Here is a 15576-nt window from a genome sequence, read left to right as displayed (position 1 = left end):
CACTTTCATTTCAAACATTCATTCTTCTTAACAGGATGCTCTTTCCTGTTTTTATTTGGTTTTTTTTGTTGTTTTTTTTATTGGACAAGTTAGTTTGAATTATATTCTTAGAAACTGATTTATTAAAAATGTTGCAGGACTTTTGAGGAAGCTCATGTTCTCTTGTGAGCATCAATACTCCTTGAAACTATTATATTGCTATTATTATACTGATGATTTGTGACTTTAAAAAATATTTATATTTTTTCCAATCCTCTAACAGATAGAGGTATAAAATATTTATAAATACCTATAAATATAGGTATGCCTATAAATGTTATACCTGAGGAGGTAATACCTATAAAGGTACATACAGGTATATATTACCTATGAACACAACATCCATAAAGGAAAATACACGTTTACCTATAGATGTAGTTATAGTTATTGCTCTACATTTAGTAGTGGCTGTTTTGGGTGTGGGCATATCCCTGTGCAATCCAGGGCACTTGCTTTCAGGTTTTGCTGTTGGCTGATGGATCTGAGTGCGGCAGAAGGAAGCTGTGACCAAGATTCTTTTCATTTCTGTTGCAGCATCTTGTACGCAGATATCGTGGGATTCACTCGCCTGGCCAGTGACTGCTCGCCAGGAGAGCTGGTGCACATGCTGAATGAGCTCTTTGGCAAGTTTGATCAGATTGCCAAGGTGGGTTGCTATGGGCTGCTGCTGTTAGTTTGAATAAGAAAGTCATCTTTAATTTTTTTTTTCCTCTTGGGGTCTTCATGCAGCATTTCTGAGACTTTGGCAGGAAGATTGGATTTGAAACGTGTGAAGAAAATGATCTGGCTCTGGTCTGAGTGCAACAGTGCATTTCTGCCAGAGTGACAGCCTGTGAAACCCAAGATAGCTCTCTAATAGGACCAATAGAGACAGCTCATGGAGCCCAGTAAGGCTTAATGGCAGATGAACACTTCTTTAAATAGATTTTTTGCAATATCGAGCATTAATAAACTCAAGATAGAAAAGTGTTAGTCAGTTTTCTAGTCTCAGAAAAAGCATTTATGAGACTGAAGGAGAAGAGAGACACTATTTATCCAATCAATTTTAATTACTGACCACAGCCTCTTTATTACTCAAGAAAAGAGTCAAATACAATCAGAATTCTTTCTTCTGCTTATTTAGGTGTCATTTTTATAAAAATTAAATCAAACTTCATGTGTGAAAGTAAAATCAGAAACCTCAGAATAGATAGAAATTTCCTGTGTTTTTATTTGTTGAAAAATTATTCTCAAGTATTTTAAAATTTAAATTAAATTCCAGTTTTTAAAAAATAAAAGTCTTTACATGGTCTTAGAGTACAAAATATAGAGCTACTCTTATGATTCCTAGCTTCTGGAATCATTCCATAGTATATCTTCATAGATGTGAATGTGGAAGACTATGTCTTTTGATTTCATATTTCAAACAAAAAGGCTTTTTTTAGATTGAGGACATGATAGTTTAGCTCAGTTCTTTATTCTCAGGTGTGAACATGTTTTGCAGTGAAATTACTTCCTGCTTTTGCATGTTAAGGACCATAACTGGTGGAGGGATCAACCATGCAAACCTCTCTCAATGTTTCTGTTATAGCAGGCCCTTCTCTACTGAAACAAGCTTTAGTAGAAGGACTTTGCTAATGTCATTTAAGTCAATCTTTGTAACAGTAACCCTTCGTTTATGTATTTCAAATTGCAAGTCACTGTCTCACCTTGCTTTTTTTTTTCCTCCAGGAAAATGAATGTATGAGAATTAAGATCTTAGGCGACTGCTATTACTGTGTTTCTGGACTACCTATATCTCTTCAAAATCATGCCAAGAATTGTGTGAAAATGGGACTGGACATGTGTGAAGCCATTAAGTAAGTAATAAACTTAAAAAAAAAAACACTTTAAAACCAGTCCTTCACTAAAATTAGTATATATAGGTGAGCTACACTTGGCAAAAATGTGTATCATGTGGAGGTCTGGATATTTGGGAGTCTTCTGTGTGATTTATTTTTTCTAATAAGATGGACTTTGATTTTAAAACTTGGTATGCTTTTCTGTAAGTTAAAGTTCCAATTTTTATGGTTTTGTCTAGATCACATTAACCACTACCATTTAGCAAAGTGAGAAATTGGCCCATCCTTGTGAGGTTTATGTGTGGTGTGCACCTCATCATGAAATGGATGATTACGTTGAACTGTGTTGATCTTAATGTCTAATGAAGTAGCCATACAAAATTATTCCTCTAACCCTTAAATATGTGTAATTGTAGTCACAAGAGGGATTTGGCTTTTAGTTATCTGGTCTTCTAACTCAATCCAGGGTAATTACTGTATGGGTAGGTTGACTAAAGCAAATTTGGTTCTTTTCCCTTTTATGTCTTCATGGAAAAGGTGTAGTATTTTTGGAAACTAGTATTTTGATCTCCTTGCTTTAATTTTGTAAAAGCAACCTCAGTACAGGAGTCAGGTTGTTGCATTCTCTAAAATGTTGTTGCTTCATCTAAAAATGGTTGTAACTTACGTAGTGACCAAAGAAATCTAATCTTTAAATGGTGCTTGGGAGAATTTCTCCTTGCCAAGCAAGATAAAAGTCTCTACAGATTTGATTGCACTCCAGTCACTTTCACTGGATGCTTTCTCTTTCTCACTTAGTATCACAATTAAGCCATTTGCTTTTTTGGCATACTAGGAAGTAAAGCTACCATCCCTTCTGTAGAGCAGTTGGTAAGAGGGTGTCAGTCCCAAAGTTCTGGCCTTCCTTGTTGGTTGGCTCAAATATGTCAGGATTTTTTCCCCAGCCTTTGAGTGAAAATGAGAGCTTTCTGGTTTGTATTTCAAAACATCTGTGTGCTGTGTGAGAAAAGTGAGTTAAAAGTATTTGCATAGAGTTTCTGGTTAACCTGTTGTTTTGTTACTTAAGATGAAAAAATATAGGAGGTTACAGAGTGGTGAAAAAACAACACTAAACTTGAGCCAAAAAGTGCCCTTCACAAAGAACCAAAGTATGTCACACATCATAATGCAATGTTTTACTTGAGCTCAGAGAGCAATCTGTCAGTTCCTCACACTTCAGAACTTTCAATCTTCTCTGAAATAACTTTCTGCTCAGGCTGCTATCAAGTATGTTCCTTGTTAATGCTGTGTGATCAGGTTCTTGGTAAGAGCAGCCTTATAGACTACAAAATTATAGGTTAGTTGTAAAACATATTCTAATCTGACTTTATTACTGTAGTCAGAAACCGCAATGCTCCCATAGACAGGTGCCTGATTACCACAGCCTGTTTACAGAAGGAGTGAGGAATCTGTACCCTGTGTTTTCAAATCCTTTCAAAGTATTATGTCAAGTGTTGCAGCCTGCAGGTGAATGAAAATACCTGATTATTAACCAACTCCATATTTTGTTGTGTGATTGCTGCATCTTTGTATGGAAGCATCTCCTGGCATACTTCTGTGCCCTGTAAAATGAGAAGTAGTAATACTCTTGCTATTGGCCGTGTGTCACTCAGTATGTTTGACTTGCTCTATCTGAAATATCTTTTTGTCAGATAGAAATTATTGTTACATTCAGTCACTGAGGTGCAAACTGCCCCCTCGGTCTGTAAGCTACTGAAATAAAGTAGTTTGCTGTTTATATTAGCAGTTCTATATAGATTTTACCACCTGAATATGGTTTCAGTTCCAGTTCTCTTTGAAGCAAAAAAGGAGGAATTCTGCCAAGTTGACAGGGGATCTGTACTACAAAGTCTTATTCAGTCTTCCCTAATGTTGTGTAGCTCCATTTTGAGCAATTCAGTTTTCCTATGCTATGGATTGTTCCCATTTAAACATAGATTGTAGTCCCATTGATTAAGTGCTTTGCTTCTCTGCTCTGTGTTGGAAGAAATCCAATGTTTCTTTAGTCTGCAGCCTGCTTGCCCAGGAGTGGGATGCTCACTTTATCAAGCCATAAATGCCAGTGCTGCCTGTGATGCTGAGAGCTGGCCACCTTAACTGGATGCTTTAAGGACAGAGCTTATCTGTTGAGGCAAAATATTTTTGTGTGTTAATATATGTGTTGTTTCCATTCACCTCAAACTCTGCCTTCTTGTCTGTCTGGTGACTTCCTTATTTGCATGTTTCTCAAAGGCTTCCTTTAATTTGGTAGCATGAAAAAAATCCCATTTCAGAGGAAAGTGAAAGAAACTGTTGGATATAAGATGGTTATACCATTTTGAATGCTAGATAAAAAATAAAAGAATTCTTTTAGGTATGATTTCATTCCTGCAGATCTGATCCAAAAGGGAGCTATGCTGTTAAAACTGGCAATTTGCAGGGAATTTAAATGCCTAAGGCTCACTCAATGTGTTAAAGTATGTAAGGAAGGGCTAGGTGAGTCTTAAATACCTTGGTCCAGAATTATAGATGAAAAAAGCATATAGATGCTTTCCTAATGACCTGAACTCTTGCTTGTATGGAGTAAAGTTTCTACAATTACCTGCAATATAACCACACCTCTGAAAAATGCATAATGCTTTCAAACTCAAATTTCACGTTGCAGTAGGAAAAATACAGTTTGATGAGTATTTTGACTGCCCAGCCAGGCTGGGCACACAGACTGTGCTGTGCTGAAGGAAACCAGAGAGACAGGGGGAGCACAAAGTGAAATAAGGGTGGGAAGTTTCAGATATGCTTCTGTAGGTAATGCAAACATCCTCTGGGGATGTGATAGCCTACATTCTTGAATATATTCAGTGCCTGCATTGTCATGACAATTGTTCAAGGAGATCGAGAGAGAAGTGGTAAACCCTAATTCAGTCTAGAGTTACACTGCTAATTTAATGTCTCCCGTGGTTTCTTTAATTTGTGAGACAGAAGAAGAGATTCAGTTCTGGTACAATTCTGTTTGCTCCCCGGCTTAAATCCTGAGAGCTTATTATAAAGCAGACTTTATTCCACTTGCTCTTGCTTTATTCTGCAATATGGAAGGGCAGTCTTTTGACAAGTACTCCTAGAGGATAAATGGTCCACTTCCATTTTGCCCAGTATTTTAAAACACTTTTTTCCAAAGTGCTAGGCTTGTGTCATATACTTTGTGGAGAGCAAAGTGGTGTTTGTGATTTGCAAAGTGCTTACAAAGATCATTTACAGGCAACTCATTTTCAAGTGTGTCAGCTACACAAGAGCAGTGTAAAATGGCAATGTGAAAAGAAATACCAATAAACACTTCAGAGAGACAGATGGAATTAAAATACTTTCAGTCATGGTCCTGTTATTTTTATTTCCCAGGGAAAAAAACAATTGAGAATTGCTGCTTAAATGCAGAATTTACCATATCAAATTAGGTCTCTTGCGTTCTATGTTCCCCTTCAAAGAAAAGGGGAAACTGTCACATTAATTCAGTAATTAAGAAGGTACAGACCTGATGATTCTTATCACTAAGACTGAAGATGTTGCTAGAACTGTGCACCCAACTTCTATACAGAAGTCATTTAGTTTCCTTATTCTGTGATTGTTTCTTCCATTAACACCCCGAATTTCTCCAAGCACGTGTGCACGTTCCTTGTTACTGGCTAGGTTTGAGTCCACACCAATTGGGTTTGATTACGTAAATCTGGTTAAGTTATAATCTTCCCATTTCTTGGAGCTGTCTAAGCCTGTAGATAACTGAATTAGTTTTACTACTCTTTATGTGTGTGGTTAGAATCCATGTGACATATGTCTGGAAATGTTCTGGTTGTTTGATCTCAGTCGCCCACCAGTGATTCAGAAGAACTGCTTCCGCAAAGATAATTGCCTATCTTACGTGTAGGGCTCTTCTGACTTTTGGGGTGGGGTGAACAGATATTTAACTCTCTGACTGGAAAGGTCAAAGGTTTAGATGTAGTCTGGACAGTGAGGGTAGCCTTTCATTTGCTGTATAATGTTCTAGAGGGTGCAGCATTCACTAAGCATGTGGAAGGTTGTTGAGCCTACATTCTCCACAGCCTGAATGGCACTGAGCCCATATCCCCAAAGGTGTACAAGCCCCAGGAACATCCTGAGGTGCTGTGCTTTTCATCCTTCCTCTCAGATATGGCAGATATGAGGTCTCTGATGTAAACATTGGGGTCTTTAAGTAGAAGGGTGTGTAACAGTAGCTCCAAACCTCCAAAAGCAGCCTGTAGAACAAAAACAGTCCTTACTGGGTTCTACCATGAGACTAAACATTTCCACTATTCACCACAGCCCTCCCAAATAATTTCAGATGAATATAAAAGAAGGAACTTCAGACACAGACTTGAAAATTAATATCTTTACAAATTGTTGCAAATAGAGATAATAGGAAAGGTAATGTATAATCATAGCATTAAAAGAATGGAGGCAATGCTAAGAAGAGGTAAATGTTATTACTGTTGTTACTGCTACTTTCATAGAATCATAGAATCATAGAATGTTTTGGATTGGAATGGTCCTTAAAGACCATCTAGTTCCAGCTCCCCTGCCACGGGCAGGAACACCTCCAACTAGAGCAGGTTGCACTGAGCCCCATCCAACTTGGCCTTGAACACTTCCAGGGGTGTGCCATCCACATAATTTGACTGGTAAATTAAAAGAAAACAAAGGGCCTGTTATGTGTATTAACAGAGGCTTTGCTCTCAACTGCAGGAAAGTGAGAGATGCGACTGGCGTGGACATTAACATGCGCGTCGGAGTGCACTCCGGAAACGTGCTCTGCGGCGTTATTGGGCTCCAGAAGTGGCAGTACGATGTCTGGTCCCATGATGTGACCCTGGCCAATCACATGGAGGCTGGGGGAGTCCCAGGGTAAGAGTCTTCTCCATTAACCTTTGGACATGTGGATTTTTCAGTCATGGAAAAATGCATAGGCACTGTGTTCTAAGCCATCAGCCTTCATGGAGATGCCTGAACTAATTCTTAGGTGCTGTCTTGAGAAAAAAAAATAAAAATAGAACAAAACTGGGGCACTCAGTGTTTCCTGTGATTTAAGAAATGTTTTTTTTTCTGGATGGAAACCTTTGGATTTATGCCCATTAGAACTTCTAAAATTTAGATTAGAGGGACTGCAAAAGAAGTGAGCAGCAAATAAAAAGTGTATCCAAAAGTAAGTAAAAAAGGTTGATCAGGTTTAAATGATGCTTTTGATCAGTATTTGTGACTTTGTCCTTCTTTTAAAATATAATTTCAGCCGTGTTCACATCACCTCAGTCACCTTGGCACATTTGAATGGAGCTTACAAAGTGGAAGATGGGGATGGAGATGTGAGGGACCCATATCTGAAAGAGCATAATGTTAAGACTTACTTTGTAATCAATCCTAAGGTTAGTAGTACTTTTATTTTGTGGCCAGTCATACTTGTTTTTGAGCAGGACCACTAATCTCTTTATTGAATAATTCACTACAATAAGATATTGATCAGGGCTGTTACTGATGCCTACAAATATGTAATGTTTGCAGTGCAAATGTTTCCCGCTCTTCAGAAATAAGTCTCTGATGTTTCCCAGCAATATTATTAAGAATTGCAGGTTCTTAGCATCTCTCCATTTATAAGCCCCTAATCATGGAGATCTGTGGTGCCAGATGACGCACTGCTGCTTCAAAATGTCGTGAGCGCAAAGGCTGACATCACCTTTTGTCCTCTGTCAACCAGGGAGAGAAGCGAAGCCCTCAGCACCACATTCGGCCTCGGCACACTCTGGATGGAGCCAAAATGAGAGCTTCCGTCCGCATGACCCGGTACCTGGAGTCCTGGGGAGCAGCCAAGCCATTTGCACACCTGCACCACAGGGACAGCATGACCACTGAAAATGGCAAGATAAGCACAACAGTAGGGGCCTACTTATGTCATTTCGTACAATATAGCAATATTTGAAAGGAAAAAGCTGCTCACTGCTAAATACCTGGTTATTTCTGGTAGAAGAAGATGCTTGTAATTGTACAGGGCATAAACACAGTGAATTTGCTGGAAGCTTTTCCAGTTTTGGATTAGGGTATAAGTGCATCCCTGAATTCAAAGGAGTCTGGCACTCTTATTTAAGTACAAAATTTGACCCTCTGAGCTCAGATCCCCCACCAAGTCACAGCATGTTCAGTGGCTGCTCTTTATCTTGTGGAAAGATATTTTGAACATAAAGCCAGAATGCAACACCTTTAGGAAGGAAATCTTTTAATACGGAGAAATTCCTAGAGATTTATTGGCTGTTCAGCTACATTCTCCATTTGGAAGATGGCCAAACCTGGAGCAAAGGCTATGAAGTTAAAATAATCCCTGTGATACTTTGAGTGGACTTTATTCAGAGTACCCCAGGAAGCAAATCCATACCTATTGTAACGTCTACCTTTTGAAGGTGCACCTACAAGTCATTAGCTGTGGTTGAAGGCCTGAGTTTTAGAGTACTGTATTTCAATGTTGCATCTTTTACACTGAACAAATTTCTTTTTAATTTTACTAACACTGTTATGCTGCTGTCAGTAAGATACTGACAATCTACAACTTGTACATTGCATTATCTTCTACTTCTTAAAAGAAAATACATGAAGGTAAATTCTGATAGTTTTCAACATTGGCATTCAGTTTTGTTCCTGTACTGGTGAGATATATTCTTTTATTTAATAAATATAATGCATCAGAATGTGGATTGTGACAGGTTCATTACAGGAAGTACCCAGCCATTACTATTAATCACAAAAAAAAAAATGTGGCTGTGATGGCTGCCATTGCTATTAATTAAAAAATAATGACCATTGTCTGTATTCGGCCACTCAGGTCTGTTTTTTTCAAAACCACTTAAGATTGGTTTTTGCTGAAGCTGGAAAGAGTTTGGGCTACATCCAAAGAGTGGTGACATTGAAGTCCTTCTTGTGGTAATGCAGAACTCTTGGATTCAGACTGTTGTATTAGTTTATCCTGTATTTATACTGATAGATGAGTTTTATTCCAGGTCACTCGATCTTCATTTCTAGCTGGATTTTTTTTAGACAGTTTTAATTGAATGCTAAAAGTATTTACACTGGAAACTTTTCTCCTTACTTGACCCTGTTGTCAACACTTTTAAAAGCAAATTAATATTATTAAAGTCTAGTGTAATTAATAGAGTTCTTTTTGTTTGTTTGCTTTTTAGGATGTTCCCATGGGGCAATATCATTTTCAGCGTTGCAGAGAAAGGTAAATCAATCTTAAAAAATTACTTATTCATAGAAAGTCCATATAAATAGAGAGACATTGGTATGCTTTCAAATATTGAGTGCCATTGCTCACATAGACTGTTTTTTATGTAAGTGCTGATACCTCTTACATAAAGAAGGGCTAGGGAAACAGATTTGGCAGACATCTTTCTTATGAATTGCAAATTCACTTCCTGATAACAAATAGCTTTATTCTGAGTTGGTATATTGGTGACCTACTACAAACCAGGTAATCTACCAGTGGGAAGAAAATTATATACAGGAAAATTGGGAGGAAGCCCAGAGAGGGGTAAGAAAAGGGAAGATGGAAAGGGCTGTTAAAAGTTTTTCTTACAACAGCTAATAATATGTACTTAAAGAGACATTTTGTGTATTTGTTTAATTGCTTTGTATTTGTATTGTGGTTTATTATTTTAAAGCCTTTAGTATGTTTGCAGTAGTAGATATTCAGAAGGTATTTTGTGGTCTTTTATAGTGCTCCTGCTACACAAAATGTTTGCAAGATCACAATAGCTTTACGTTTTCCTGGTGCTGCTTGGTACCTTGATGACTAGGGCAAGATGGTGATATCATCAAAACTGTGAAGCCATTTAAATGAACCTCCTAAAAATTTGAATTGTTATTGTCTATGGTTGCTATGCAATTACCTAAAATATTGCTAAGTTCCAGAAGGTGAACAAGTTTTGACTGAACATGCATGATATTAATAAAGAGTCTAATTCTAAAACTGCACATTTATATTTGTACAGTATGTCCAAAGACTTTCTATCAGTCAATGAAAGGCCATTGGACTGTGATATTTGGAAATAATTCAGTTCTGAGGTGCTCTTGCTTTTGTGTTTCTAAACACTACTCAAGAAGAGATTCGGCACAAAAAATGTGTCTTGATAACATGTCCTGGAAGGAATTTCCTTCATTACTGGTGTCTAATGTCCATAGTGAGGCAAATATGTAGCTAGGATTCTAGATAAGCTGGTTAATCATTCTCACAGGATAGAGCTGGAGTGATCAGAAGCACTTGAAAATCAGTATTTTATTAGAATATGCAAATGCAGGGTTTGAAGCTTGACTGCAGGTTTCTGTTTGTGTGAGTCTTAGCTCTTATTCATTACACAATAGTCTTATGTTGTTAAGGACCTGCCAAGAGGATTAACTGTGGTTGGACAAAGTCTCCTTATCTGTCTATGCATTTTTCCTGGGTTGTTTCTGTGATTGATTTCTGTGAAAAACAAGTTTTAAGCAATTTCTCACCTAAATTCACTAGTATTGAATAGGCATGAAATCGCTTGTGTAATTTTTTAAAGTTTCTGTAGGTCCACTAATACAGTTGCTATATTAATTTGAAACTTACAACAGGTTATCAGTTTTAGAGAAATAACCCAAAAACTTGATGTTGAGGAAAATTTGTGTTCAACTGGGTTCAATTTGTAGGTTAAAAATATTTTGGTGAGGAAAGAGTCAAATTTCAGATCTGACTAATGACTTAGAAAACACCAGTTTTAAGTTAGCAGTGAATTTAAGTTTTCAAATACAGACATCACCATCAATATTTAAGATATGTCATTTTTAAGGAAAGAACAACTACTGAAAGGATTGATGATTGCAGGAATTTATGTTAGCAAAAGTAAACCCATTGTGATGATCCTCTGTTGGGTTCATGCTGAGTCCAGTCAAAAGTAAAGAAGCTTTTTTTATTGCAGATGAGTTACAACGCTCATAAATAGAGTAATATTATGTGTGCTTGAAACTAACTTCAGTCAGTGCTCAGTTTTCTTATCAAAAAGAGTAAAGTACTTCCAAGAAGTGTTAGCAGGATTTTGGTGGGGGATGCCTATTATGCCTCAGTGCAATAATACATTGTGCTCATCATACAATTCCGACAAGGTTTTTTTAGAAAGAAAAACTGCAAGAAACAGGAATGAATGCTTTATGAATTTGAGTATATTCCCATTCTATTTCATTAATTCATAATGCTGTGGAAGACTTTCCTTTGACCAGAATTTCTTGAGCTCTCTTGGTTTTTTATGAAATATTTTCTCATGTTTGTATTTAAATGCTCCCTAATAGCTAAGCTCTAGATTTGTGAGTGTGTGTGTTTGTACATGACACTGTGGCTTATGATGGTTTTTTAAGAGCTTATTAAGAGGATCATTGTGCCTGATGCCTATAGTTGCTATTGCAGTATAAATGTTAAAAATTGATGATAAACTCACAAGTTTATGATAGCTGTTGTTTTTGACATAACTTCCCACATTTTTCATTTCAGAACAAAATCACAGAAACGAAGATTTGAGGAAGAACTGAATGAAAGGATGATCCAAGCCATTGATGGAATCAATGCCCAAAAGTATAGCTTTATCCTCTATCCCTTGTTGTCTTTGTCCATTCCAACTTTGACATAAAGCTGCAACAGCAGGCAGTGTTTAATATATTTTTCTCCCACATGCACACCAAGTCTGAAAACAGTACAGGTGTTACTAATACTGGCATAGGAAGCCCTGCACATTTTGAAGATAGGCTGTAAAGTGACATTTTCTGCTATATGAGATAAAACAGTGCCTGTGAATCATGGTGTGACTGAGGTATTGACTTGTCTTGATCTTCCTGGCAGAGGGAGTTTGCTCTGTAACTGTTTGTCTGTAGACTCATGGCTGTGACACTACAGATTTATCTTACCTGGGGGCAGAGAAGTAAGACACAAGAAATGACTGTCTCTGTCAGAATGATTTTCACATCATTCTGATGTGAAAATTGATGCTTCCTAATTGTCACAGAAACAATTCCTCAGAATTCAAAACTTTCCCTAAAACCACAGTTTAACGTCTCTCAGTTAGTTGCTTGGTTTCTTAGGGAAGGTTACTCTTGATGGCATGTTGGAATTGCTGGGTGAAACAATCTGCCATGTATTTTTTATCATGTCCTAAGAGGAGCTGGAGGCAGCATGAAGTTTTCTGTTTCCTGGTGAATAAATAAGGCTAGAAAGAAATCAATTCAGTCCAAAATAAGTGTTCAAGTTTCTTATATTTCTCTGATGAAATAAGGGAATTGCCGTTCAAAAGTGTGTACAATAATTGTGATGAATTACATGTTTCCCCTCACTTCTGTTACTCAGAATCTTAATCAGCTGAGTATCACACCTAATTATTAAATGCTTATATGACACATTTTAGTTTTTTTCATCTTTTAGTCCTGGTACTTGGTACCAGGACCTAATCCAAATGGTACTTGGATTTAGGAAAATTTTTTCAGCAATTAGAAGAGTGTTGATATTTATATGTCATAGAGAGAACATAGTGAAATAGGGTAGGTCATGTGTTAAGCAAAGCCTTTTGATTATACTAGACTTGCCTAAAACAGCTATATAAATTTTGGTAGGCTTTTTGTGTCTTTAGGTATACTTGATCTGATAAAAGGATTTCAAAAATTATGTTTTGATATCAAAAGTAAAGCATCTGTATAAATGCATTAAAATATTGATGTGACCCTACTGTATGTTTTTTTATCTTAAACAATCCCTGTCTTATCTAATTAGCACATAAAATTCGGAGAAACTTGGGGGTAAACAAGGTTTCTGAAAAAGTTTTATTGCATTTTTTGAATTACATGGGAAACTGCAGAAAAATAAGAAATGATCTTATATATCAGAAAGTCTGAATGTCACCTTCCAAAACTAAATTCTCTACCTGGCTCTCTGTTGATTTGCTGAGTGAATCTCTTAAAAGCTTTGATTCAATTGATTAATACTCAGGGATAAGTTATGAAAAGTGCTGATTCCTCAAACGTCAAGGTAATTCAATAACAGTTTAACTCTGTGAAGTCTAAGTGCACAAAAAAAGGTAAATAGAATATTTCCTACATTTAGGACACAAAACCAATCACATTTTTGTTTTCTTTATTATTGTGCCTCCGTTTTTCATCTGTAAAATGAAAATAACACTATTAGATAGAGTGAACAAGTGGTTGTGAAACTAAACAAAAGATTTTGTGAATCAAGGAGAAAAGTTTTAAGAAAGTCTATGAGAAAACTGGCATTTCTAAATGTTTTTAAGTGTAACATTTGGATAATTTGGCAAATAGGTCTATGACTGACTGAAGAAAATTTAAAAAACATTATTGCAAGAGTGAATGAAGAACAAAGAGCTAAATATGTACCTGCAGAGGGGGCAGAAGTAAAGCCAGTTGGTCTTTGGTGAGCAGGTTGCTATGTTAAAGGGACACACTCTCTTTGCTCTTTTTTCCTTTTAGTCACAGTGCTGCTATGTTTTGTGCATAATTCCTTGCTGTACGTTGTCAAGCAGTACAAGCCCTATGAAACCACATACCTCTGTGGATACAGACAGAATTCAGATGTCTGTCTGTGTTGTTCCTGGAATTGCAAAAAAATTTAAGCCAAACTTTGGTACCTAGTTTCCCAAGAGACATGTCCTCATGTACTTGCAAATACTTTGGCAATTTCCAGACTCATCAGGGAGTCAGGTTGAAGGCAGGATTTTTTAGCCCTTATGTCTGTGCCAAAGATGTGTGACTTTGCGCTCCCTCTTCTGAACTCAGTCTCCACTTCCATTTGTGTTGTGCTGTTTCCCTCATCTCAGACCTCTCAACATCTGCTATGTAAAACCAGTACAGGTTTTTTTGTGAACTTTTAAGAAAGCTTCTGAAAATGTGAGCTTATGATGTGGAGTATGAGGCAGCACGTGCTCTAAATGGCACTCCTGACTTCACATGCCATCAAGCGTGTAACCAAATTGGGCCCTTGGGAGTAGATCTGCAGAGAGAACTTTTTAGCAGTGTGCTGATGGTAATTAAATCAATCCACCTGTCAGATACCATTAAAAAAAACAGGAAATTTGTTAACTATTTGGGGAAGAGGGTTACTTCTTGTTTAATTTTTGTAACTAATTGGAAAAAAACTTTCATTTTCAGAGTTTATCAAAAATATTCTGCAAACTGAATGTTTTCTCCAGTACATTACAGCTGAACCCAAACAAAATCATGCTGTATGTACACCAACCTTTCAGTTCTCTTTCTTCTCAGAATCCTAATTGTGATCCCACATGGATGGGAAACATTGCAGAGCAAAAAGGGAAATATATTTTTGAATTAAGCATTCCGAGAACTGAATATGTTTACAGACCCTTTTTTTAATGCAACTGATTGCACAGGAATAGGCTTCCAGGCAAGGAAACAAATATTTTCCATTTCACAAATTAAAGCTAATAGCTTATGCTCCACTCTGTCCGCTCCTGTTCTCCAGGACTTTAATTTAGGTTATGTTCCACTGTGGTTCACTGCTGCTACTTATTTGCATTACAAACTGTCATTTGAGACATTCCCTTTTATTTAGGAGGCATTAGCTACACTACTAGTTTAGAGCCTAATTTAAAGTTATTGCTGGAAATGTTGGAAAAAATTTTGGTCCCTGCTACTATTGTTCAAGCTCAAGTACTGCATGTCCACAGAACTATTCTGTTTAATTAATTTTTTGTTTTCAAATTTGTGTTGTGCCCTTGAGGTGCAAGCAGCCAAACACTCTTGACATTTGAATATTCTATATCTTTTCAAGTGTCTGTTAAAATAAACGTAGACTTTCATATTAGAACATCTCATTTTGTAAAAGTTATGTCAAGCTTTTGTAAAGGTTTACTTAGTTTAAAATAGGCTTGTCATTTCAATGCAAGTATTTATGCTATTTCTCATGTTAAAGCAGGGAAGAAGGTTTTATAATCAGGAAGAAGATTGAAATTTACCTTTATAGTACAGAGCTGTGGTCAAGAGACCGAAACAGTTCAAAGACAAAATCCCTCCACCTCTTTTAATAATTTTTGTTACATGTTCATTTGCAAAAGGAGTTTGTGAGGTGTAGCTTGCCTACCCACCACTCCTGCAAGTTGTAACAGTGCCTTTACTAAAGGTACCTTGTCAAGCTTGTTTTTGTCTCAGGTCCTCTTTGTCTGCTGGATATACTACAGTATTTTGGACATGAGTGGAATATCACTGTTAGAGTTCCGTCATATAAATCTCTCCATCCATTCTCCTTAGGCATGGTCAATAGAAAAACAATTGTTCATCTGAGCTTTTTTTTTATGTGTACCTTAGCAATAGAAGCCAAAAAGGAGAGGGGATGTTCAGTCTCCACTTTACTGACAGTGAAATTCACCCTATACACTGCAATACATGTGAACTTGCTTAATTCCAACTTATTTTCTTAATTTGCTGCATTTCAGTAATAGAAAAGGACAGGACTGCTTTCTTCCTATGTCAGTGATACTGTTCCTTCTCTTTTCTAGGCAGTGGCTTAAATCTGAAGACATTCAAAGGATATCACTTCTTTTCTATAATAAGACTCTGGAAAAAGAAGTAAGTTATTTTCAATAAGTTCAGTAAGTCAGGCCTTTTCATTGTTTTATGG

The 15576-nt window shown here is 36.8% G+C and overlaps 1 protein-coding gene across 1 annotated transcript in view; it reads left to right on the top strand.

The window, feature by feature from the left end:
- ADCY2 (adenylate cyclase 2) overlaps nucleotides 1-15576 on the top strand; it is a 185105-nt gene that overhangs the window by 113683 nt on the left and 55846 nt on the right. Inside the window, exons 5-12 of the mRNA XM_031062764.1 lie at nucleotides 574-685; nucleotides 1750-1877; nucleotides 6630-6788; nucleotides 7171-7303; nucleotides 7633-7809; nucleotides 9104-9147; nucleotides 11434-11514; nucleotides 15455-15524. Coding sequence (XP_030918624.1) covers nucleotides 574-685; nucleotides 1750-1877; nucleotides 6630-6788; nucleotides 7171-7303; nucleotides 7633-7809; nucleotides 9104-9147; nucleotides 11434-11514; nucleotides 15455-15524 — 904 coding nt within the window. The remainder of the gene's footprint in view (nucleotides 1-573; nucleotides 686-1749; nucleotides 1878-6629; nucleotides 6789-7170; nucleotides 7304-7632; nucleotides 7810-9103; nucleotides 9148-11433; nucleotides 11515-15454; nucleotides 15525-15576) is intronic.

Source organism: Geospiza fortis, unplaced genomic scaffold, assembly GCF_000277835.1.
Source record: "Geospiza fortis unplaced genomic scaffold, GeoFor_1.0 scaffold64, whole genome shotgun sequence".
NCBI lineage: Eukaryota > Metazoa > Chordata > Aves > Passeriformes > Thraupidae > Geospiza > Geospiza fortis.
Note: the sequence above shows the minus strand (reverse complement) of the source record. Positions and strands in the feature narration are given on the sequence as shown.